Source organism: Panicum hallii, chromosome 1, assembly GCF_002211085.1.
Source record: "Panicum hallii strain FIL2 chromosome 1, PHallii_v3.1, whole genome shotgun sequence".
Taxonomy (NCBI): domain Eukaryota; kingdom Viridiplantae; phylum Streptophyta; class Magnoliopsida; order Poales; family Poaceae; genus Panicum; species Panicum hallii.
The window spans coordinates 51,110,473-51,131,497 of NC_038042.1; the positions used below are offsets into that span (position 1 = coordinate 51,110,473).

The 21,025-nt window shown below is 47.8% G+C and overlaps 3 protein-coding genes and 1 pseudogene across 3 annotated transcripts; 1 reads left to right on the forward strand and 3 right to left on the reverse strand.

Moving 5' to 3' along the window:
* Positions 1-308: 308 nt before the first annotated feature.
* LOC112877539 (metal-nicotianamine transporter YSL2-like) lies at positions 309-4,235 on the reverse strand. Its single transcript, XM_025941864.1, has 7 exons — positions 3,694-4,235; positions 3,389-3,561; positions 2,288-2,385; positions 2,016-2,150; positions 1,742-1,931; positions 1,536-1,650; positions 309-1,444 (listed from the first exon to the last, which is right to left on the reverse strand). Exons 1-7 carry the CDS (start codon positions 4,088-4,090, stop codon positions 513-515), a joined length of 2,040 nt encoding a protein of 679 aa, XP_025797649.1. The 5' UTR covers positions 4,091-4,235; the 3' UTR covers positions 309-512.
* A 2,117-nt stretch (positions 4,236-6,352) lies between these two features.
* LOC112872878 (metal-nicotianamine transporter YSL2-like) lies at positions 6,353-9,154 on the reverse strand. The gene is made up of 7 exons (XM_025935918.1): positions 8,722-9,154; positions 8,472-8,641; positions 8,301-8,398; positions 8,036-8,170; positions 7,750-7,939; positions 7,571-7,673; positions 6,353-7,338 (listed from the first exon to the last, which is right to left on the reverse strand). The coding sequence occupies exons 1-7, from the start codon at positions 9,152-9,154 to the stop codon at positions 6,401-6,403; spliced, it is 2,067 nt and encodes a 688-aa protein (XP_025791703.1). The 3' UTR covers positions 6,353-6,400.
* Positions 9,155-11,406: 2,252 nt separating this feature from the next.
* LOC112878704 (iron-phytosiderophore transporter yellow stripe 1) lies at positions 11,407-14,727 on the reverse strand. The gene is made up of 7 exons (XM_025942921.1): positions 14,296-14,727; positions 14,030-14,199; positions 13,656-13,753; positions 13,402-13,536; positions 13,112-13,301; positions 12,811-12,928; positions 11,407-12,698 (listed from the first exon to the last, which is right to left on the reverse strand). Exons 1-7 carry the CDS (start codon positions 14,678-14,680, stop codon positions 11,767-11,769), a joined length of 2,028 nt encoding a protein of 675 aa, XP_025798706.1. The 5' UTR covers positions 14,681-14,727; the 3' UTR covers positions 11,407-11,766.
* Positions 14,728-18,248: 3,521 nt separating this feature from the next.
* Positions 18,249-20,868, forward strand: LOC112898333 (annotated as a pseudogene).
* Positions 20,869-21,025: the final 157 nt, after the last annotated feature.

Below are 21,025 nucleotides of genomic sequence, written 5' to 3' on the forward strand. Positions count from 1 at the left end.
ATGGGATTCCGTCCGGGTCTCTCCGGCCGTTTCTGGACGGAGATGGGAAAAGACTGAACGTTTACGAAATTAACACAGCGGCGCCGGCACGAAATCTTCAGAGGAACGGTCGGTAGTGGACGACGAGGAGTGGACGGCAGACTGACAGGGATGGATGGGCTTTCAAGAACAGTTTCAGCAGCACCGTGTTCGCACTTGTATCAGGTATTCAGGTGAAGGGGAAAAAGGTGCGAGGTCTAAGATTTCGGGGTCAAATTGTGCGAAACGAACTGCAAGGTTGCTGTAGAACTCTCACTGGGAACATACGGTGAAAAAAAAATAGAGGCTACATCTTCGACCATCTCAATTCTCAAAGGACGCACTCATGTAAACGCTGCACAACTTGCAGACAGTGCCTCTCAAGGTCTGCCTCCGCTGAAAACACAGCCATGAATCCAGCTTCATGCGACAAGGCCATCCATCCTATTTACTCATCGACTAATTAACCGTCCTCACCGCCGCTCCCCATGGCACTAGCTCCCGGGCGTGAACTTCATGCAGACCGGCGGCTTCACCTTGGCGAGGGAGAGCAGGGAGGACGGGAACGTCCAGATCCCGTCTCCGCAGATGAAGCCCGACGCGACCGCCGGCACCAGCAGCGCCGCCTCCTCGCCGTCGACCTTCCGCCAGGCGAACACCACCAGGCTCCCCACGCACATGTCGACGGCGAAGTTGGCGCCGACGAGGAAAGGCACGGCCATCGCCGTCGGCAGGGGCACGCGCGCCCCGTACCTCCGCGGCAGGAGGTCCCTCGCGACGTTGGCGAGCACCGCGAACGCGAAGAAGCCGGCCGACAGCTCCAGGCAGTGCGCCGGCAGCGCCGAGACGCCCTCGACGCCCAGGATGGCCATGTTCCGGAATATCAGCGCGTAGGGAGCCTTCCAGTACCCGTCCGGGTTCCCGACGTCGAACGCCCGGAAGAAGAGCGCGAAGGTGAGCGGCGAGACGACGCAGCCCATGGCCGTGCCGACCACCTGCCCCACGAGCATGGATCGCGGCGACGTCAACGTCAGGTGGCCCGTCTTGAAGTCGTGCATCAGCTCGGCGGAGACCTGCACGAGCTGCTTCACGATCCCGCAGCCGACGAGCCCGGCGATGACGCCGTCGTCCTTGCCTCCCCAGGCTGCGAAGATGAAGAGAGCAACCTTGCCGTAGTTGTAGCTCATGTTCATGTCAGTGAGCCCGGTTCCATAGGCGTTGGAGAACCCCAGCACTGGAGCAAGAACATAGGCTACGATCACATAGTACCACTTCACCTGTCGGAACATTATTGGTATGGCAATTACTGCAATGATGCTTAGTAAGGCATATCCAATGTATGCCAGCCAGTTTGGTATGGAGTCCGTATTGAAGACCTCATCGTGCTTCATCATGTCATCTGCTGCAATAGTATCCTCATTTTTCACTGCAATACACCCACTCAGCATCAGATGAATTTTTTTGCAATAAAAGGCGGAGAGATAAGGGAATGCTTGGTTTTCTCAATGCACATTTACCTTTCTTAGTATGTTTGTTGCTGGACCGTTCGTGTAAACTATTAACAGTGATAACCATGACTTTGATGAAGTGGTAGAGACCATCTCCCATGATCAGAGCTATACACAGGAAGGACTGCACCAGGAACACAATGAAAGTATTCTGTAAAACCTTTTGTTTATTCGAAGTAGTCTGATTTGAAAGAACGGTAAATTATCAAGCAGACCTTGTAACCAAACAAGCTTGTCATGCTGCTCTCTGGTACATTTGCTGGGTACCAGTTTCCCTTTTGTTTGCTGATGAGTGGCCACAATATCCCCCAAGAAAGTACAGCACCAAAGAGGGTCGAAAGGTTCACAAGGTGTGAGCAGATCATTCCCGCACCAACATAAGTGAGGCTGAAATCGAAGAAAAACCTGACAGCCAAAGAATTCAAAATTTAGAGGATGATGAATTAGTATGAAGCAGCATTACAAGCAATAGAGTAACCATGGATATACGTTTGTTTCCAAGCCTTTAGACCAAAAGTAGGGAATTGAAGAAATCCACAACCCTCGCCACCTGCGTAAAACCACTGAAAGAAGCTCCATAGGAGGCTGATCCCGAAGCACCTCAGGAATCCACTGACTTGCTTCCTAACATGGAAGAAAAAAAAATAATACTGGTTGTAAATTCATCACTTCTGTTTCCAAAAAAAATGGCAGGAGCTCAGCCTATTCACTTAGGGAGTGAATCAACTGCTAATTAGCACAAAGTGAGTTCTGTTCCATACTTTGCATTCTCTTCTCCTCTGGGTGTGTGGAATCCGTTTATAAGAACAGCAGTTGCAGTCCCACTTGGATAAGTCAATTTGTAGTCTATGACCAGAGCCTGAAATGTTATGCAAATAATGAGATGCAACATACAAATGAAAGAAGATAAAGATTTATGATCATTTTGGTGAGCGAACCCAGCCTAAAATAAGAGTCGGGGAATTCTTTTAGTGACTGGGCCTTCTGCATCTTTATGAAAAAAGAGCCCAAGTCGTTTGAAAACAAGAATTTAGGCGGGAGCATTTGCCACCACTTGACCGTTACTCATCTGCACATGTAGGCAATGCAGTTGACAGTTGTATTCTAGGCCGCTACTTTTTTTCAAGGAAAATGGTAAGGGAGCTGCCAAACAGGCCAAAAATTTACAAACTATGAACTAAGGAAATGGTACTTTTATTTACAAAATATTGCAAAGTAATATGTTTAGTGTATCCTTCCAAAAATGCTAGTTATGTTTAGTATATCCTGGTATCCAATAAATTAGTATGAACAGGGACACTATTCACAAACTAAGTGTCGATATCACAACATATATTATCTATTCTAATATTAGAAGATGCAGATCTGATTGGAATATTCTCTTTGCAAACTATGAATAATCTGTGACCAATCTCTTCGGCAAAATCATTGCCAAGATTTTTTTTTTAAGAAAACTACGGCAACCCTATCATTGCCAAGATTAAGCTTGGAGGAGAGCAGCAGCTGCTCATCTCTGGTTGCAAAACTTCCTAGCAACAGCTACTTCTTGTTGGCCTTTCACTATCATTTTAACTCTCTATGGAATATAAGTTGCCCCTGCCGCTGGCTCCTTGTTGTGCTCTTTTTTTTGAAAAAAAAAATGATGGACAGCTAGGCTCGTTGCATCTTCAACCCGAGCATAGTTTCTCTTGTTTTGTTCTGTTTTCGTTTTTAAACCTATTTTCTTACCTAGTAGATTACCAGCTCTTCTGCTAGAACTGCAGAAAGCTAATCTAGATAGAAAAGATTGGCAATGTACTGCATGCTGTCCTAATGATCCATTTAAATCAGGCAAAATTTGTGGAGAAGAACAAAGGAGGCACCTTTCTGAGTGGGAGCAAATTGAGGAGCCCAACGAAGCTAATCGCGAGGAGGAATCCGGTCATCCACCCGATGCCAGGATCCTTGTAGCTTCCCGGCGCGTTGCCCGGCGTGTTCACTCCGGCCAGCTCGTACGTCTTCTTGTCCAGAGCCAGCAGCGACGATCCAAACCCACCTGCACAGCACCAAACTCCAATTTTTATATGTGCATCAACAAGCGACACGTGAATTTATTATAATAGAAGACTGGGCGTGGCTAAGGAAAGAGGATAGGGGAGGTAATTGGGAATTTCGCACGGGAGCGCACCACCGAAGGCCATGGTGTAGCACGCGACGGCGCAGGTCTGGACGACGGTGTTCTCCTGGCGGGTGAAGGGGCGTGGCGCGCCGCCGAGGCGGAGGCGGCCGAGCGCGCGCGTCCAGCCGCGGAGCGCGAGGAAGGCGAGCAGCGCGGCGGAGACGTTGAGCGTGGGGATGATGCCCGTGGTGAGCGCCAGCTTGAGGACGATCACGGTGTAGACGAACCCAATCAGCAGCGCCGCCACCAGGCCGCGCACCGTCACCTGCTCCCGCCACGGCGGCACGCGCTCCTCCCCACGCCGATCCACCGCCGCCACGGGCTCCGACTCCACGTCCTCGGTGTCGGCGACGGACTTCTCGATCTCGGGCGCCGGCACCCCACCCCGAGCGGCAGCGGCTTCCATGGCTGCCGAGGAAGAAATAAGCGGAGCTAGGCACAGCAGTAGCCTGAAGTTTCGCCCCTTTCTATAGAGAAGAGTAATGAGGAAGGCTTGGCTGGCCGAAGGCGCGCCACGCGCTCAAGAAGAGGAAGAGGCTCGCCGAGTTAGCAGAGTCAGGGCAGTGAGCCAGTGAGGGATCAGCCGCATAATCCAAAGAAGCCGACCCAGCTAGGCGGACAGCAGAGCTACACAAGGACACAAGGTACATGCGTGCCGTGCTACCTGAATGCGACCTGCTTTCGATCTCAACAGAACTACGACAATGCATCAAGCGTCGTCCTTAAAGATTTGCCCGCGGACTACTCTTCCTTTTCTGGAACACACGAGCATTACGGTCATATATAGTCACTGTCCACGGGTGAAATACAGTAAATCTAACTATTTTAGTAGTACTTGGAAGTTGGAATAGAACAAGTGCTTGATTGATGTAATGCAAGTTATAGAAATAAAGAAGAGAGTGGATGCCATTTTCAGTATCGGAGTCTGACAGTGCTTTGACAATCTATAAGAAACAAAGGAGTGGATGCCATTTCCAGTGTCGCCCCACATCACAAAAGTGTTTTTGGCAACTTTTTGTTGCATGTGTCTAACATTAAAAGAGCATTTGACAAGATCTTAGAAACAAGTGAGGGATTAGAAACAAGTGAGGGATTTTTAGTGTAGCTGCCTAACATCATCGAGCATTTTCGTAAATTTTTGGAAACAAAGGTGAAAGTGGTTGTCACTTTCAGTGTAGATGTCAGACATCACACTGACAAGCTTTTGGAATCAAAAGAGATTGGAGGTCGTTTCTGACATTAGGAGGGTGTTTGTATCTGCAGATCACATTAAATATTTGGATTCTAACTAAAGGACTAAACGTGAGCTAACTATAAAACTAATTGTATAAGCTGGGGCTAAATTCATAAGATGAATCTATTAAGCCTAATTAATCCATCATTAGCATATGTTTATTGTAGCACAACATGGTCAAATTATGAATTAATTAGGTTTAATGGATTTATCTCGCGAATTATCTTCTATTTATGCAATTGGTTTTGTAATTAACATATATTTAATACTTCTAATTGGTGTTCAAACTTCCGATATATTCAAACTTCCGATGTGACGGGACTAAATTTTAATCCGGTGTAAACGAACATCCCCTAGCAAGCATTTCGTCAAGCTCTCCGAGACAAAGCAAGTAGTATATGTTACTTTTAATGGAGGCATCCGACGTCACAGAGCATGAATTTAACATGAAGAAGATGAAACAATAAATATCCAACTTCAAAGTCCGGTGTGCTTTCATGCTGGCCACCATTGTTCCTCATGTACCCATAATCGAGATAGAAATTTATTTTTGTGTTCGATAAAAATGGATGCAATTGAGCTGAGAAAGAGAAAGGGGACAGTGAATTAGTGCAATCTCATCATAGAAACCACCTTGTAGTTTCCATATCGCGCCATGTTATATTGATACGGTCCTAAAAACTATGGTTATCAATGAATTATTTATATCAATAGCCTAACCAAATAATTAGTCACTCAATTTCTTTCTCCTATCCACCAATAATCTTTCTCCCCAACCTACTATCAGGCAGACACCACTATCTTCCAATAAAATATTTCATAGAGTCTAGTACATCGGCTTTCTCGTTGAACTATTTCTTCTCATTCTCATTTTATATAGCACCACATCATCTACAAGTCCTAGGTGACACTGTAATTAATGGTAAGAAAAACATCCAAGTTGGAGCAGTTTTGAGCGCAGAAGCGAAGCGCTTCCACTAAGAATCAGTATTGGAGGGTACATTTAAATGTTCGGCAAGCAAGATGGAAACACATGCCCCATGCGGCCATGCCCCCTAGTAGATTTTAGAAACCATAGACTAGACTTTCAAGCTCACTCCTCACCTTTTCAAAGAAGCATTCAATGGCACGCTCATCATGCACTTCAATCTTGCCAGCAAGCTAGCGCAGGTTCCTACAATATTCCTTTTTTAATACTCCATCCATTTTCAAAATATAGATTGTTTTGCCAGATCTAGATGCATAGATTTTGCATCTAGATATACATTGCGTCTTGATCCATAGTAAAAATTATGCATCTAAATTTGATAAAACGATCTACAATTTGGAACGGAGGAGGTAGGCAAATTCATCGGAATAGTTTTATCCTTCGAGTGGGTAAACATGTGCACACCCAAACTTATGCAATCCATCATTTTCTTCAGATCAGGACAGTATCAAGTATACACCCGAACATCCATACATGACAAGAAGTCCATTTCTCTAGCTTCCAGATGTGAATTTCATGCAGATCGGCGGTTTGATCTTGGCAAGAGAGAGCAACGACGAAGGGAACGTCCATATGCCATCGCCGCAGATCAGGCCTGACGCGACCGCTGGCACCAGCAACGCGGCCTCGCTGCCGTCAATCCAGTGCCAGGCAAAGACCACCACGGTCCCCACCACCATGTCGATGGCGAAGCTGGCGCCGACGAGGAACGGCACGGCCATTGCCGTCGGCAGCGGCACGTACCCCCCGTACCGTGGCGGCAGGACGTCCCTCGTCGCGTTGGCGAGCACGGCGAGCGCGAAGAACCCCACGGACAGCGGCAGGCAGTGCCTGGGCAGCGCCGAGAAGCCCTGGACCCCCAGGAGGGCCATGTTGCGGTAGATGAGCGCGTACGGCGCCTTCCAGTACCCGTCCGGGTCGCCGACGTCGAACGCCCGGTAGAAGAGGAGGAAGGTGAGCGGCGTGACGACGCAGCCCATGGCCGTCCCGGCGGCCTGCGCGGCGAGCATCGACCGCGGCGACGTCATGGTCAGGTGCGCCGTCTTGAAGTCGTGCATGAGGTCGGCCGAGATGAGCACCAGCTCCTTCACCAGCCCGCAGCCGACGAGGCCGGCCACGACGCCGTCGTCGCGCCCGGCCCACGCCGCGACGACGAAGAGCGCGACCTTGCCGTAGCTGTAGCCCATGTTGATGTCCGTGAGCCCGGCGCCGTAGGAGTTGGAGAAGCCCAGCACGGGCGCCAGCGCGTACGCGGCGACCACGTAGTACCACCTCACCTGCCGGAACATCATCGGGATGGTGACCACCGCGACGACGCTCATCAGGGCGTACCCGGCGTACGCGAGCCACGCCGGGATGGAGTCCCGGTTGAAGACCTCGTCCCGCTGCAGGTCGTCGATCGCGGCCGCGTTGTCCAAGTCGGCCACTGCATCTCGTTCAACCGTTCGAGTCACTTTGATCAGCATTACTGAAGATTCATGTATAAGAACACGGTTTTAAATCGCCGGCTAAGGCGTTCAGTGGCAGGGCTGCCATTACGACGTTTAGCGGGCTATAGCTGATTTTAGCAGGCTAAATACCATAGCGGCTGCCCTTCCTAATAGCTATAGCCGGATTTAGCGGCAGCTGTAGCCGGCTATTTAAGCTACCTCGGTTGTCGCTACGTCTGAGTTTCGATCGTTCATGCAGGCTCTTGGCAGTGACGCCGAGGACCTTGACGAAGTGGTAGAGGCCATCGCCCATGATCAGAGCTATGCACAGGAATGACTGCACGGCAGAGCCACCAAAATGCTAAGATTCACTGGATTGAAGAATTCAGGTGAAGTAGCATGAATCAGCAAACCTTGTAACCATACAAGCTGGTCATGCTGCTCTCCGGCACGTCTGCAGGGTACCAGTCCCCCTTCCGTTTGCTGATGAGTGGCCACAGAATCCCCCAGGAGAGGATCGCGCCGAGGAGGGTGGAAAGGTTCACGAGGTGCGGGCAGATCATCCCGGATCCAACGTACGTCATGCTGAAATCGAAGAAGAACCTGATCGCAGCCGCAGCCGACGAACGACAGAGTTCAGAGGGATCGCCATTTTTTGTAACACGAGAAGTACGATGAGCGTCAGATGAAGACTGTTACGACTGTTTCCAGGCCTGGAGGCCAAACGTAGGGAACTGAGCGAATCCGCAGGCACTGCCGCCGGTGTAGAACCACTGGAAGAAGCTCCACAGGAAGCTGATACCGAAATACTTCAGAAACGCACGGACCTGCTTCCTGCAGTTGAGTATCAGTCAGACGATTCAGAGTTTCGAATCATTTCTCCACAGATGCATACTAATCAGCTCCGTAACACTGATCTGAGCATAGAAAGGGAGATGGAAAGGGAGATGATCTCCACGCGTACTCTGCATTCTTGTCTCCTTGAGGGCTGTGGAACCCGTTTATAAGAACAGCCGTGGCAGTCCCGCTTGGGTATGTCAGTTTGTAGTCGATGACCAAGACCTGAATCACGGTACACTTTCAGTTTCAGCAGTCGATTTTTCAGAACAGGGTTTCTGTTTGTGAAATGAGGCACCTTTCTGAGGGGAATCAAGGTGAGGAGGCCGCCGAAGCTACTCGCGACGAGGAACCCGGTTATCCACCCGACCCCGGGCTCCTTGACGCTCCCCGGCACGTTGCCCGGCGTGCTCACCCCGGCCGCCTCGTACGTCCTCCTGTTCAGGCCCAGCGTGGACGACCCGAACCCTGCGCGCACACCAACCAACTCACGGGTCACGACACGCGCCATGACGCGGCCATGGCAGAGCAGGCAAGCGACCGGCCGCCGCACTGAGCTGGCAGCTTTTGGCACGTACCGCAGAGCGCCAGGGAGTAGCACGCGACGGCGCAGGTCTGGACAACGGTGTTCTCCTGGCGCGTGAAGGGCCTGGCGGCGGAGGAGGAGGAGGACGATGAGCGCGCGCCGAGGCGGGCCAGCGCGCCCGTCCAGCCGCGGAGCGCCAGGAACGCGAGCAGCGCGGCGGACACGTTCATGGTGGGCACGAACCCCGTGGTGAGGTTCAGCTTCATGACGACGACGGTGTACACGGACCCGATGAGCGCCGCGGCCACCAGGCCCCGCACCGTCAGCTGCTCGCGCCACGGCTGCTGGTGCTCGAGCGCCGCCGCGGCGGGCGACGCAGCCCCGGGCTCGGGCTCCGGCCCCACGTCGCCGCCGGCCTCGCACTTGTCGATCTCGTCCGCGTGGTCGGCCTCCATGGGAGAGCAAGAAATCTCAAGTGGTTACTACGGTTCAGTCAGTGCCCCGGCCTGTGCCCAGCCATTATATTCTGTGGGCAATCTTTTCGATCCTCGGCATTTGCAAACTTTTCTGTTCGAGGCGAGATGACGTAGAAGCAAAAGTTATTAAAAAATACGTAGGAAATCCTGAAGAAACGAAAGGAGCTTACCCAAAATGTCCGTTTCCTCGACGGGAGCAAAAGGCAGCCAAAATCTGTCTTGCAGATAAACGCAAGATTTGGATCCAATCGAAGATTACTAAGCCAGCAAAAATCACACCCCTGTGCAAGCACCAGTTCTTCAGGAAGCACCGGTTGTGAATCCGCACTGCCGAATGCTTGCTTGATGTGCGGCCAAAGTACCAGCGGCGTACTGAAGAGTTGTTCCAAAACTAAGCATATGTTTGGATTATCTTGACTAAATTTTAATTCCTATCACATCCGAAGTTTGGATATTAAGTAGAATTATTAAATATAGATTAATTAAAAAACTAATTATAAAGATGGAGGCTAATTCATGAGACGAATCCATTAAACCTAATTAGTCCATGATTTGACCATGTTGTGCTATGTAAACATATGCTAATGATAGATTAATTAGGTTTAGTAGATTCGTCTCGTGAATTAGTCTATATGCTAATGAATTAGCCTTCATTTATGCAATTAATTTTATAATTAATTTATATTTAATACTTCTAATCGGTGTTCAGATATCCGATAGAATGGGACTATAGTCATCTTGATACAAACATGCCCTGAGAGCAAACAGCTCACGGCGTCAGGCGGTCGGCGTTTTGTAATTTGTAGTAATGCGTGGACTCTGAAGCCTGAATGTGACTGGTAATGTGAAGACTGAAACATGTGACGTGCAATGGTTGGGGTAAGACTAGCGCGCGTTCACACATGTCACATTAATGGCTTGGATTCAAATCTGCTCTTCATTTATAGCAAGTATACTCCCATCCCTCCGTATCAAAATATAGATGGTTTAGAATCGTCATAAATCAATCTTATCTATTTTTTAATAAATTTTATAGAAAAGTATATTAATATCTAGAGCATCAAATAGATGTACTATCAAGATACACTCCATGGTCTATCCATTGAAATTAATTTGGTGTTTTAGAAATTTATGCATTTACTAAACAATTGCTATTAGGGGTAATCCAACAAATCTCTAGTGAACTATCTACACCAAATTCGTTTTCATTGAGGTATTATGACTTTTCATGTCTGCATGAGCTAATTTTGCCCATGAGGATATGATAGAGATGATCTCGTCATATCTGTACACATCGTTGTTGACCTTTTTTTTCAACTTTAGAAATACTAATGAGTAGTACTTAGTTATCTTTACATATCTCTAGTGTAGGTTGTGAGACTCAGTCTAGTTCATCAACTTGACTTTTGGCAGTTAGAGAGGGCGTGCTGGCCTCCTTGGCTCTGGGGCTAGGTTGGTTTAGATAGAGGGATGGTGGAGGATCTTATCCACTTTTTAAACCACAAGAAAGAATATAATTTAAACATCTTACTATTCGATGTTGATTCTATAAGAAAATGAGAACATGATTTTCTAAAAGAAAACTAAACTATTTTTGGAAAAAAAACTATTTCCGGCCTCATCAGCATAAAACACAATTTTTAGCCTTCCAACAGCTGTACCTGAGAAAATGGAGGGAATAAAAGAGAAAGAGACTTGCACCTTTCTAAGTGGAATCAAGCTTAGGAGGCTTGCGATGCAAATCGCCAGGAGTAATGCAAACATCCAACCAAACGTAGGATCTTTCTGGTAATTATCAAGCTAAGCAGATATGGAATGCTAATGTGCTTTGGTGAGCCATCGAAAGGAAAGGGGAAAGTTCATTTTGCACTCTTAAATTATTAGAAAAATCTGATTTTTTAAATTTTAACTACAAAATCGAATAATAGGGTCATCCAACTATTAAAATCGGATAAATCTGGCCCCTTAGATGGTTTCAAAGATTGTTTTCTATTTTATAAAATTAAAAAAATAAATTAATATTAAAATTCTTTTTAAATTAAAAAATATGAAACTAAGTACCAACACCCTTCCGGCTTAAGCAAGTGGAGGGGAGCTATGTTGCCATGCTTTTTTTTTTTGAAAAGATTTTTTAATTTTATTTTTTGAGATGTACCGTTGTTGCCATTGAGGCGAGACAGAAACAGTAGGATGCGATTCATTCGTTTATCTATAATTTTCGAGTAATATCATTCCACAAGCTATATATGTCAAACATTTTATGCATTAAAATATTCTCCCGGCATATGCACACAAACATGATTACAAAAGTACAATTACTCACACACACACGCACACGCACGCACTCAATTAGCATGGAAGTGTTGGTTAGTCCTTGCAATCATCATCACCCCTTCAAAACACTTCCACAATTGTGGATCATGCATGACAACATATCAGCTCTAGAAATCCCATGTAACGTAGCTTCTGTAAAACAACGAATAACTGTGATCAAGGAGACTTGACTTGAGAAATTTATTGCATCACAAATCACCACTGATCCCTGGATTGTATCTCCCAATTCTCCATTCCTGGATTACTGCCCAATTTCTCTAGCTTCCAGGTGTGAACTTCATGCAGATTGGTGGCTTGATCTTGGCAAGGGCAAGAAGGGAGGACGGGAACGTCCATATGCCATCTCCGCAGATCAAACCGGAGGCCACCGCAGGGACCATGAAGGCCGCTTCCTTCTTGTTCATCTTGTCCCAGACAAAGACGACCAAACTCCCGACGCACATGTCAATCGCGAAGCTCCCGCCCACAAGGAACGGCACCGCCATCGCCATCGGGAGGGGCACCAGCCTACCGTACCTGCGCGGCAGGACATCCCTCGCAACGCTGAGGACGAACGCGAACGCGAAGAACCCCGCGGAGAGCGTCAGGCAGTGCTTCGGCAGCACGGAGAAGCCCTCCACGCCGAGGATGGCCATGTTCCGGTAGATCAACCCGTAGGGGGCCTTCCAGTAGCCGTTCGGGTTCCCGATGTCGAACGCGTTGTAGAAGAGCAGGAACGTGAGCGGCGCGATGATGCAGCCCATGCCCGTCCCGATGAACTGCGCCGCGAGCAGGGACCTCGGCGACGTCATGGTCAGGTGGCCCGTCTTGAAGTCGTGCATCAGGTCCGCGGAGGCCATCACCAGCTGCTTCACCAGCGTGCCGCCGGCGAGGCCCGCGATGACGCCGCCGTCCTTGCCGGCCCACGCGGCGAAGATGAAGAGCGCAATCTTGCCGTAGTTGTAGGCCATGTTGATGTCGGTGAGCCCCGTGCCGTAGGAATTGGCGAAGCCGAGGAGAGGGGCGAGGACGTAGGCCACGATGACGTAGTACCACTTGATCTGCCGGAACATGAATGGAATGGTGATCACGGCGATGACGCTGAGCCCTGCGTACCCGGAGTAAGCTGCCCAGGCGGGGAAAGAACCCTCGTTGAAGACCTCGTCGCATTGCAGATCGTCGAGCGGGACCATTTGATCCCCATTTGCCACTGTTAAGTTCGTTCGATCAAAATGAAATAACCGCAAGTCATTTTCAGAAGTGGTGAAATGATGCGTGATTCAGGCACCGTAATCGAGTTTGCAGCGTTCTTGTTTCCTCACCTCTGTTGCTAGCACGTTTCCGGTTTAGACGCTCATGCAGGCTCCTAACGGTGACACCAAGGACTTTGAAGAAGTGGTACAGACCGTCTCCCATGATCAGAGCTATGCAGAGGAAGGCCTGGAAATGCAAAAATTTAACATCTGTTTAGTGGCATATATAGCTAGACACTTGTATCCATTCATGTCGTTTTGGGTTCGGATATTTTTCAACCCACATGGAAATTTAGGAAACATGGCCTCCAAATATACTTTGAAAATGAAATAAACAATAAGCAAAATAAGTTGCTGAGAAGAGAGAGACCTTGTAACCATATAGGCTTTTCATGCTGCTTTCTGGTACATTTGCAGGGTACCACTCCCCTTTCTGCTTGCTGATGAGTGGCCACAATATTCCCCACGACAAGATCGCACCAAGGAGGGTGGAGATGTTGACAAGGTGCGAACAAATCATCCCCGCACCAACATACGTAAGGCTAAAATCAAAGAAGAATCTGAAACCAGAAAAAAATTGAGAATTAGTTACTAGATAGAGTTACGTGCTGCAAATCCTGGAGATATTTGACGAACATTTAGCAAAGTGTGTGAACTTACGTTTGTTTCCAAGCCTTCAGACCAAATGTAGGGAACTGAACAAAACCGCAAACGTCGCCACCTGTATAGAACCATTGGAAAAAACTCCATACGAAGCTGAGCCCAAAATACTTCAGAAACCCACGGACCTGCATCCTGTCATTTGGGAAGAAAACTAGTTCATTTGGACCATCGGTTACTCGTAAAGGGATGATTGAGCCAACGGCAGCCTGAAGGTGAACATAATTAAGACAGGTGGGGTGATGAAATCATACTTTGCGTTCTTGTCTCCTTGCTTGCTGTGGAAACCGTTTATGAGAATAGCAGTTGCGGTTCCGCTCGGGTAAGTCAACTTGTAGTCGATGACTAAAACCTGAAGATGTCATGTAAAATGAGTGACACTGTTGATGAACAAAACTGACCCAAAACCCCTCAAAAGATTCTGTCAGATTTGTAAACATTGTAACTACCATTAAATAAAAATTGAGAACCTTTGATCCATTAGTTCATTTCCACAGCTGGTCAAATCATGGGCCACCAATTTGGTGGCTAAAATTTGACTTGTCTAAAGAGGCTTTCCCACACGTTGGTCAAATCAAATAGCGATGGAGACGAATGGGGAATACAGAGAGGAGTTGAGCATTGGCACCTTTCGGAGGGGGATCAAGCTCAGGAGGCCCGAGAAGCTGATTGCCGCCATGAATCCGGCCATCCAGCCGAACCCAGGGTCCTTGTAGCTCCCCGGCACGTTGGCCGGCGAGTTCCCGGCCAGCTCGTACGTCTTCTTGTCCAGGCCCAGCAGCGTGGAGCCGAACCCACCTGCAAGCGCGCACGCGCGAGTCAGTCAACGATGCATTCCGGCCGGAGAGGACGCGCCGCTCGCTGAGCCGAGCCGAGCTGAGCCGAGCAGCTGACCGCCGAACGCGATGGTGTAGCACGCGACGGCGCAGGTCTCGATGACGCAGTTCTCCTGGCGCGTGAAGGGGCGGTGCGCGATGCCGAGGCGCCGCAGCGCGCGCGTCCACCCGCGGAGCGCGAGGAAGGCGATGAGCGCCGCGGAGACGTTCAGCGTGGGAATCAGCCCCGTGGTGAGCGCGATCTTCATGACGATCACCGTGTACATGAACCCGATCAGCAGAGCCGCCACCATGCCGCGGAGGGTCACCTGCTCGCGCCACGGCCGCACCTGCTCCTTCTCGCGCGCCGCCGCCGCCGCGGGGTCGGACTCCATGTCCTCGGGCCCCGGCCCGTGCTTCTCGATCTCGTCGCCGCCCCGCGCGCGGTCCACGACGTCGTCCATGGCCGCGCTGCTGCCTGCCTACCTCCTCGGCACCGAAGCCACTAACCCAAAGGGGTTTAGCCCAGATGCGAATTGCAGTAACAGATGGATGAGGTTGCGATGGCAACAGTGACGGGGCCCCGCTTTATATAGAGAAATCTTTGCTAAAATGTCAACTCCTTTAAGAAAATTATTCCGAAATCATTTCCTTATGCCGAAGTAGTTTATTTACCTTTGATGAATATTGAATGGCGCAAGCGAATGTTTCCTGCCCACCACTCTTCTTCACGCAGGTCATATATGGCCCGTATCACCACAAGATAATCAAATGGGCACTGTTCTTCGTATATGCTAATCTCAGTATCTCAGTTCATCTCACTTACAATCACTAGTCGAAACCCTGGAGTTTGTTCGTCGTCGCATGCTAAGAAATTTTCAGGTCGTCGCAGAATTCGCTGTCGACGTAGTTGTTAGGGGAGAGTGAAAGCAACTTGTGCGAGTTGATCGATCAGTGGCAGCATTTTTCTCGCCGTATTATCTGCATAACTCATCTCTGAGAGACTGAGACATTGATGGATCGCGACCTCTTTGGCTCTTTTGAACGCGGAGATGATGATATTTATCGGGAACGGAATAATGTCCAATTCCCGGTAGCCCAGTAGTCACACAGTAACTGCTTGTGTGCTCTGATAAATAACAGATTTTTGTGGCAGGTAACTGTACATCCTATAAGCGCAGTTCCAATGCTCAGTTTCCATAGTATTAATGAAGCTACTACATAAGCAATTTGATGACATGGCAAGCAAGCTAACGAAGAAAGAGAAGAAAAGATGAAGCAATCTAATGAAGAAAGAGAAGAAAAGATGAGGAAACTGTTTCTCAATTCTCAATTGAGAAACGGTGTCTACACGTGGTACGAGGATCAAAAGCACCGTTGTTTTCGCGTTGGGAGTGAGAACCCCGTTTCCATCCGTGGGGCCCATATATCCACCGGCGTCCCCGCATCTGAGCGGCGAGCTGCTCGCCACTCGCCGCGCTGTGTCCGCGTGCAGCCTTGCTGCCTTGTCCGTCGCTCGCCGTTTGCAGGCGGCATCGCGGCCTCTGCGTCCGTACGCACTGTCCCGCCGCTGCGTCCCCTGCGAGTTGCTCGCCGCTGCGTCCCCTGCGAGTTGCTCGCGGCCGCTGCATCTGTTCGCGCAGCCCCGCCGTCGCGTCCATGGCGAGACGTCTGGCCGCCGTTGACCCTCACCAGAGCTAGCAATTAGCAACAGCTCAAACATCCAACTCATCTACTTTGCTCAAGCACGGCAATCCCTGCAACATGCCATCGATCTCATCTTTTCCCCTTTCTCCATCTTTCCAGGCTCCAAGTCTCTCTTTCAATTCGAGTGCTTGCGAGATGCAAGTAACAGAAGCTGCAACCTGTAATGAGTTGTGCGCTATAGTAGTGATTTTGTGCTTCGATTTGGACTCCAGGATTTCAATTTTTTCCTTCAATTAGCAATGCAGTCAGAGCTTGCGGCCGAAGAGCTCACCACCGCTCGCGCGTGTACTCGCTGCCATGCCCCCCCACTGCCCACTGCTCACCGTCGTGGCCTGCTTGACCTCGCTATCCGCGTGGAGCGCAGCCACCGCTAGGCCAATCGTTGTCCGAAGCTCGGCCTTGCTGCATGCCGGAGTTGTCGTGCCTACTTGCCGCCGCAACTTGGAAAGAGCGCGTGAAAAGAAAGAGAAAGGGAGGATGAAAACTTGATGCGTTGTATGCTGTGGTTTCTAAATAAAGTTTCCTACTGATATGACATCTATGAAAACCATTGAGTAGTTTCAGGATTGGGACTGCCCTAGCGATACCTAAAAAGTATGGAAGCCTGAACACAAGATAGGTTGGCGTGCTTAGGGGATGTTTGGTTCCACGGACTAAATTTTAATCCTTGTCACATCGAATATTTGGTTACTAATTAGAATTGAAGTATTAAATATAGACTAATTATAAAATTAATTGCACAGATAAAGACTAATTTGCGAGACAAATCTATTAAACCTAATTAGTCCATGGTTTGATAATATGGTGCTACAGCAAACAGGTGCTAATATAATACTGAATGAATCATGCGTAATAGATTTGTCTCGCGAATTAGTCTCCATCTGTATAATTAGTTTTATAATTACCTCATATTTAGTCCTTCTAATTAGCATCCGAAGATTCGATGTGATAAAGATTAAACTTTAGTCTTGCTGCAACTGAAAACCTGCTTCAGAATCAGCAACATGGGACATCTAATTTGATAAAGAAACAAATATACATCCCAGAATTGCAGAAAGTCAACCGGAGACAGCCAGATAGACGTGTTGCTTCTCTTGCTACGGTAATTTTATCATCTATGTAAGGACAGCTTGGGAAGTTGGTGCAGTTTTTTTTTCCGGGATAAAATAGACTAGAGCTAGAGGAACGGGCCTAATTCATGCCGTTTTTGCTACCAGGATCGCTGACTTTTTTTATTGCAGCAAGGCAATCAGTGCTCTGATCCTTTGACTTCGCCTAAGTAACGACATAAATACAGTATTTTTCCTGCTTAAGCAATTGAAGGGAACTCATGTGCCACAGTTGCCACAGAAACAGTTTAAGCAAGAAAAGCAGTACCGGCAACGGAGCATAGAAGATTGGGAATAATTTACGATCAATTTGTACCATTGTTTGATGCTAGGGAACTGATCATGTCTCCATGTTCGGGCCACCTGCCAAGTCCAAGATGTTGGATTAGCGGCACCAAATGTGTTGTCCGAGAGAAAGCTAATCCATCAGTTGACTTCCAGAAAAAAAATGATATTATTTTCTTTTATGGAATCAAATCCTGAGGGGGAAACATTGGTATCGTTTATTTGCGAGTCTCATGTATTCAAGTACACGATGTAACAGCCCAGAAGAACTGAGGGGCATCCAGCCCAATATCGCTAGCCCAAGGCTCCAGCGACCAGCCTAATGTGATTCGGGCCCAAAACACAAACGCGACGCGTGCCGCAGTGGGCAGTTGACCAGAGACCGCCCTGGCTTTCGCGCCCTCCGCTTGCTTCTCCTCCTCATCAGGTCAATCGCCTTATCGCCCCCACCGACCAACCCGAATTGTCGACTCCAAATCCCGCACGCCACCAAATGGATCCACCGCCCGCCGGCCGATCGCTCCCCGCGTCGCAGATCCCGAGAAACCATCGGATCTCCCGTCTGCCGCGTCATTTCCCGCTTAAATCCGCAGTGCCAACCGAGGAAGAACGGGGAGGAGCAGGACGAGACTCAGACTCGGCGCGACGGAAGGACTCGTCAAGGGACTGGGGGGTGTCGCGCTAGACGACGCGGTGGAGGGGGCTGAGGCGAGGAGGGACCGGCGTGCGGGTGCGGCTCCGGTGGATGGGGACCGGGAGGATCTGGCACGATCGACGTGGGCCGAGGTGCTCGTCACCTGTTCGATACTACGCCGGAGTGCAGGAATGTGAGGTTTAGAGAGGGGTCTCGGCGACTAAGGGGTGTTTGCTCTGCAGGTTGCCTCCGAGGAGAAACGAGGGGGTCAGGAGCGGAGGTGGGAGAGCGTGGAGCATGACAGGAAGCAGCAGCAGCAGCAGCATATTCCCGCACCCACTCAATGGCACAACCAGGTTCAGGGATTTGGGCTTTCTTATGTTTCTTCGGTACCTTGTTTATGAATCCAGTATCCATCTGATTGCATTGTAGCCCATTCATTACTGCAGGATGAGGGGGGTGAAATGGTGGATGGGGGATCAGATGGCACCACTGGCATTGGCAACAGCGGGCCGCGGCTACAGACTTAGCAGTGCGGAACGGAGCGACAGGTTCATATATGCTCTGCTTCTGCTCTCACCGTTATTTTCGCTCACTATCACTTCGCCCGTATTATTGTCATGAATTTAGTTATAGCTCAATGGTTTGAGATGTTAGGATGCACAAGAGAGAAACAGTGGAAGTTCGGTGACCGTGGGGGAAAGGAAGAATCACAGAAGATCACATCAGGTTAGCCTTCAATTTTTGTGAAGAACAGCTTCGTGCCATTGCAATTCCTTTCTCTCTTTTTTTCTCTCCTCCAAACATAAACTTACTGTAACTAATTGTTCATAAGTATACTATATTTGAAAATTTGCATCTAAGTAGTATAATTTCTCCTGTTTTTCTATATTGATTTTCTGTTGGTCCAGCTCATCACATGCTGTTTGATTTTATAAAGTACATATCATATGCGCTCATAACATTCTCAGACCAATGCTACAGAGTTTGTCCTTCAATCTCATATATACCTTTTCGTATAGAATACGTGTGGTTCTCTGTGCAGTCAAACATTATTACTTTGATTGACTACCAGTATCTCTATGAAGAATTATATCCACATGAAATAATTATAGTTAACTTGTCCAAAGAAATACTAACACAATAATAAAATTCAATTTTATTTTTAGGCCTTACAAGGAGGCAATAGAAAACTGCTAATCAAATTTGTATTTTGTAATCTGTTGTCAATGCAGGAAACACCACTTGTTTGTAACCGGATGGATTAGTGTTTTAAATATTTACGTTTCAACCACATGTACGTATTTTCATTCTGAAGTTCTCATAATAGTGATATACCAGGAACTGAAAGTTGCATCCTATTTGAGAGTCTGATTATTATAGTTTTATTAAATTCTCACAGATATATTACAATAGAAATTACTAAACGAAAATATATTTTTGGAGACCATGTCATGTACGAAATGATACTTGTTTGTAATCAGAGGGAATAGTGTTTTGACTATATTCATTTATCAACTAATTGTATGCATGTTTTATTCCAACTTCTCATTTTACCCATATAACATGGCCTGAAACTTGCATCCTGTGTTGAGAAATCTGAGTATGTGGTGGCTATAGTAATAGTTTCTAAACATTATTATTTTTTGTGAAGCACTCTGAAGAATGGAAGGGATATAAAAGACTACCATCTGAACAAGAATACTCTGAGGATGTCAGTCATATCCACCATGGCCTCAATGTTGAGCCTACCAGGGAAGAACTCGACAATTTATCAAAAGCGTGCGCTCGGCTATGGAACTTGATCTAAACCACCTCACTCCTGGCAAGGACTACACAATAGAGTGTGGTGAAGGGAAGAAAGTTTATCATAAGGGTGATAAGGCATCTGAAAATCTGTTCAGCTGGCTGGAAGACAGTGTACTGAGGAGGCCTACGTACTCCCGTTTCTGTGCACTCCTTGGCAACTACAACCCCCACCAAGGATACAAAGAATCAGTCACCCAGCAGGACAAGCATGAAGAAGCTGCTTTTTATCGAGGAGATTTCTAGGAGTGCTCCCATCAAGTACTTGCACGGGTATTTGGTGATGAAGGAAGCTATGTCTCAGGACTATGAGGACTTCAAGAAAGTGCTGACATCCCTGTGGTTTGATTTGTATGGAAGAGGGGGTTGCTCTGGTAGCTCATCTGCCTTTGAACATGTGTTTGTGGGAGAGATCAAGGGGCAGAAGCAAGGTGAGAATGAAGTGTCAGGCTTTCACAACTGGATTCAGGCAAGTCCTTGAGTTCTCTTAGTGCTGCAGCATCATAATTTTGTTTGTTTCCATATTTGAAAGAGATTATGATGGTCCTGTTGACTAATATGCAGTTTTACCTTGAAGAATCCAATGGTAATGTTGACTACCAAGGGTACATATTCCCAAGGAGGCATGGGGAGCTGGTGAGTATCATCCGAACATACTTGTGGTATGCATATATTATAAGGGAGCTAAACTTTTTGGGTTATTCTGCAGCCATACTCTGAAACACAGCTCACCATTCAATTTGAGTGGCATGGTGTGTTAAAATCTGTGTCCAGCACATTGATTGGTGTCAGTCCCGAGTTTGAAATTGCACTCTACACTCTCTGCTTCTTTGCTGGAGGGGAAGATAATCATGTAGATATTGGCCCATATTCGGTGAATATCAAGTGCTACAGGTTGGGGGATAACAAGATTGGTTCAGCTTTCCCAATTGCAGAAAACTGATTGTTCTGGTGGCCATGTACGGAAAGGTCAGTTAGGTTTCAAGTCTGTTTCTATCAGCAAAAATAAATTGTATTGCTCAAGAACTTGTGGCTTTATTGTAATATGTATTGTATGATGTAACTCTTGATCAAGATATACCTACATAAGTGAAAATAGTTGTTTTCCTCACATGTGGAAATCCAAGAAATCAAATGTACATGGTTTTATTCCCTTCTTAACCCTTCCTTTGGGAACTTGGATGGAGTTGAGCTTCAACCTTCCAAATGGGTCAAAACTGTGAAGGTGTATTTCACCATATTAAGTTTAAAATATCATCATATTAATT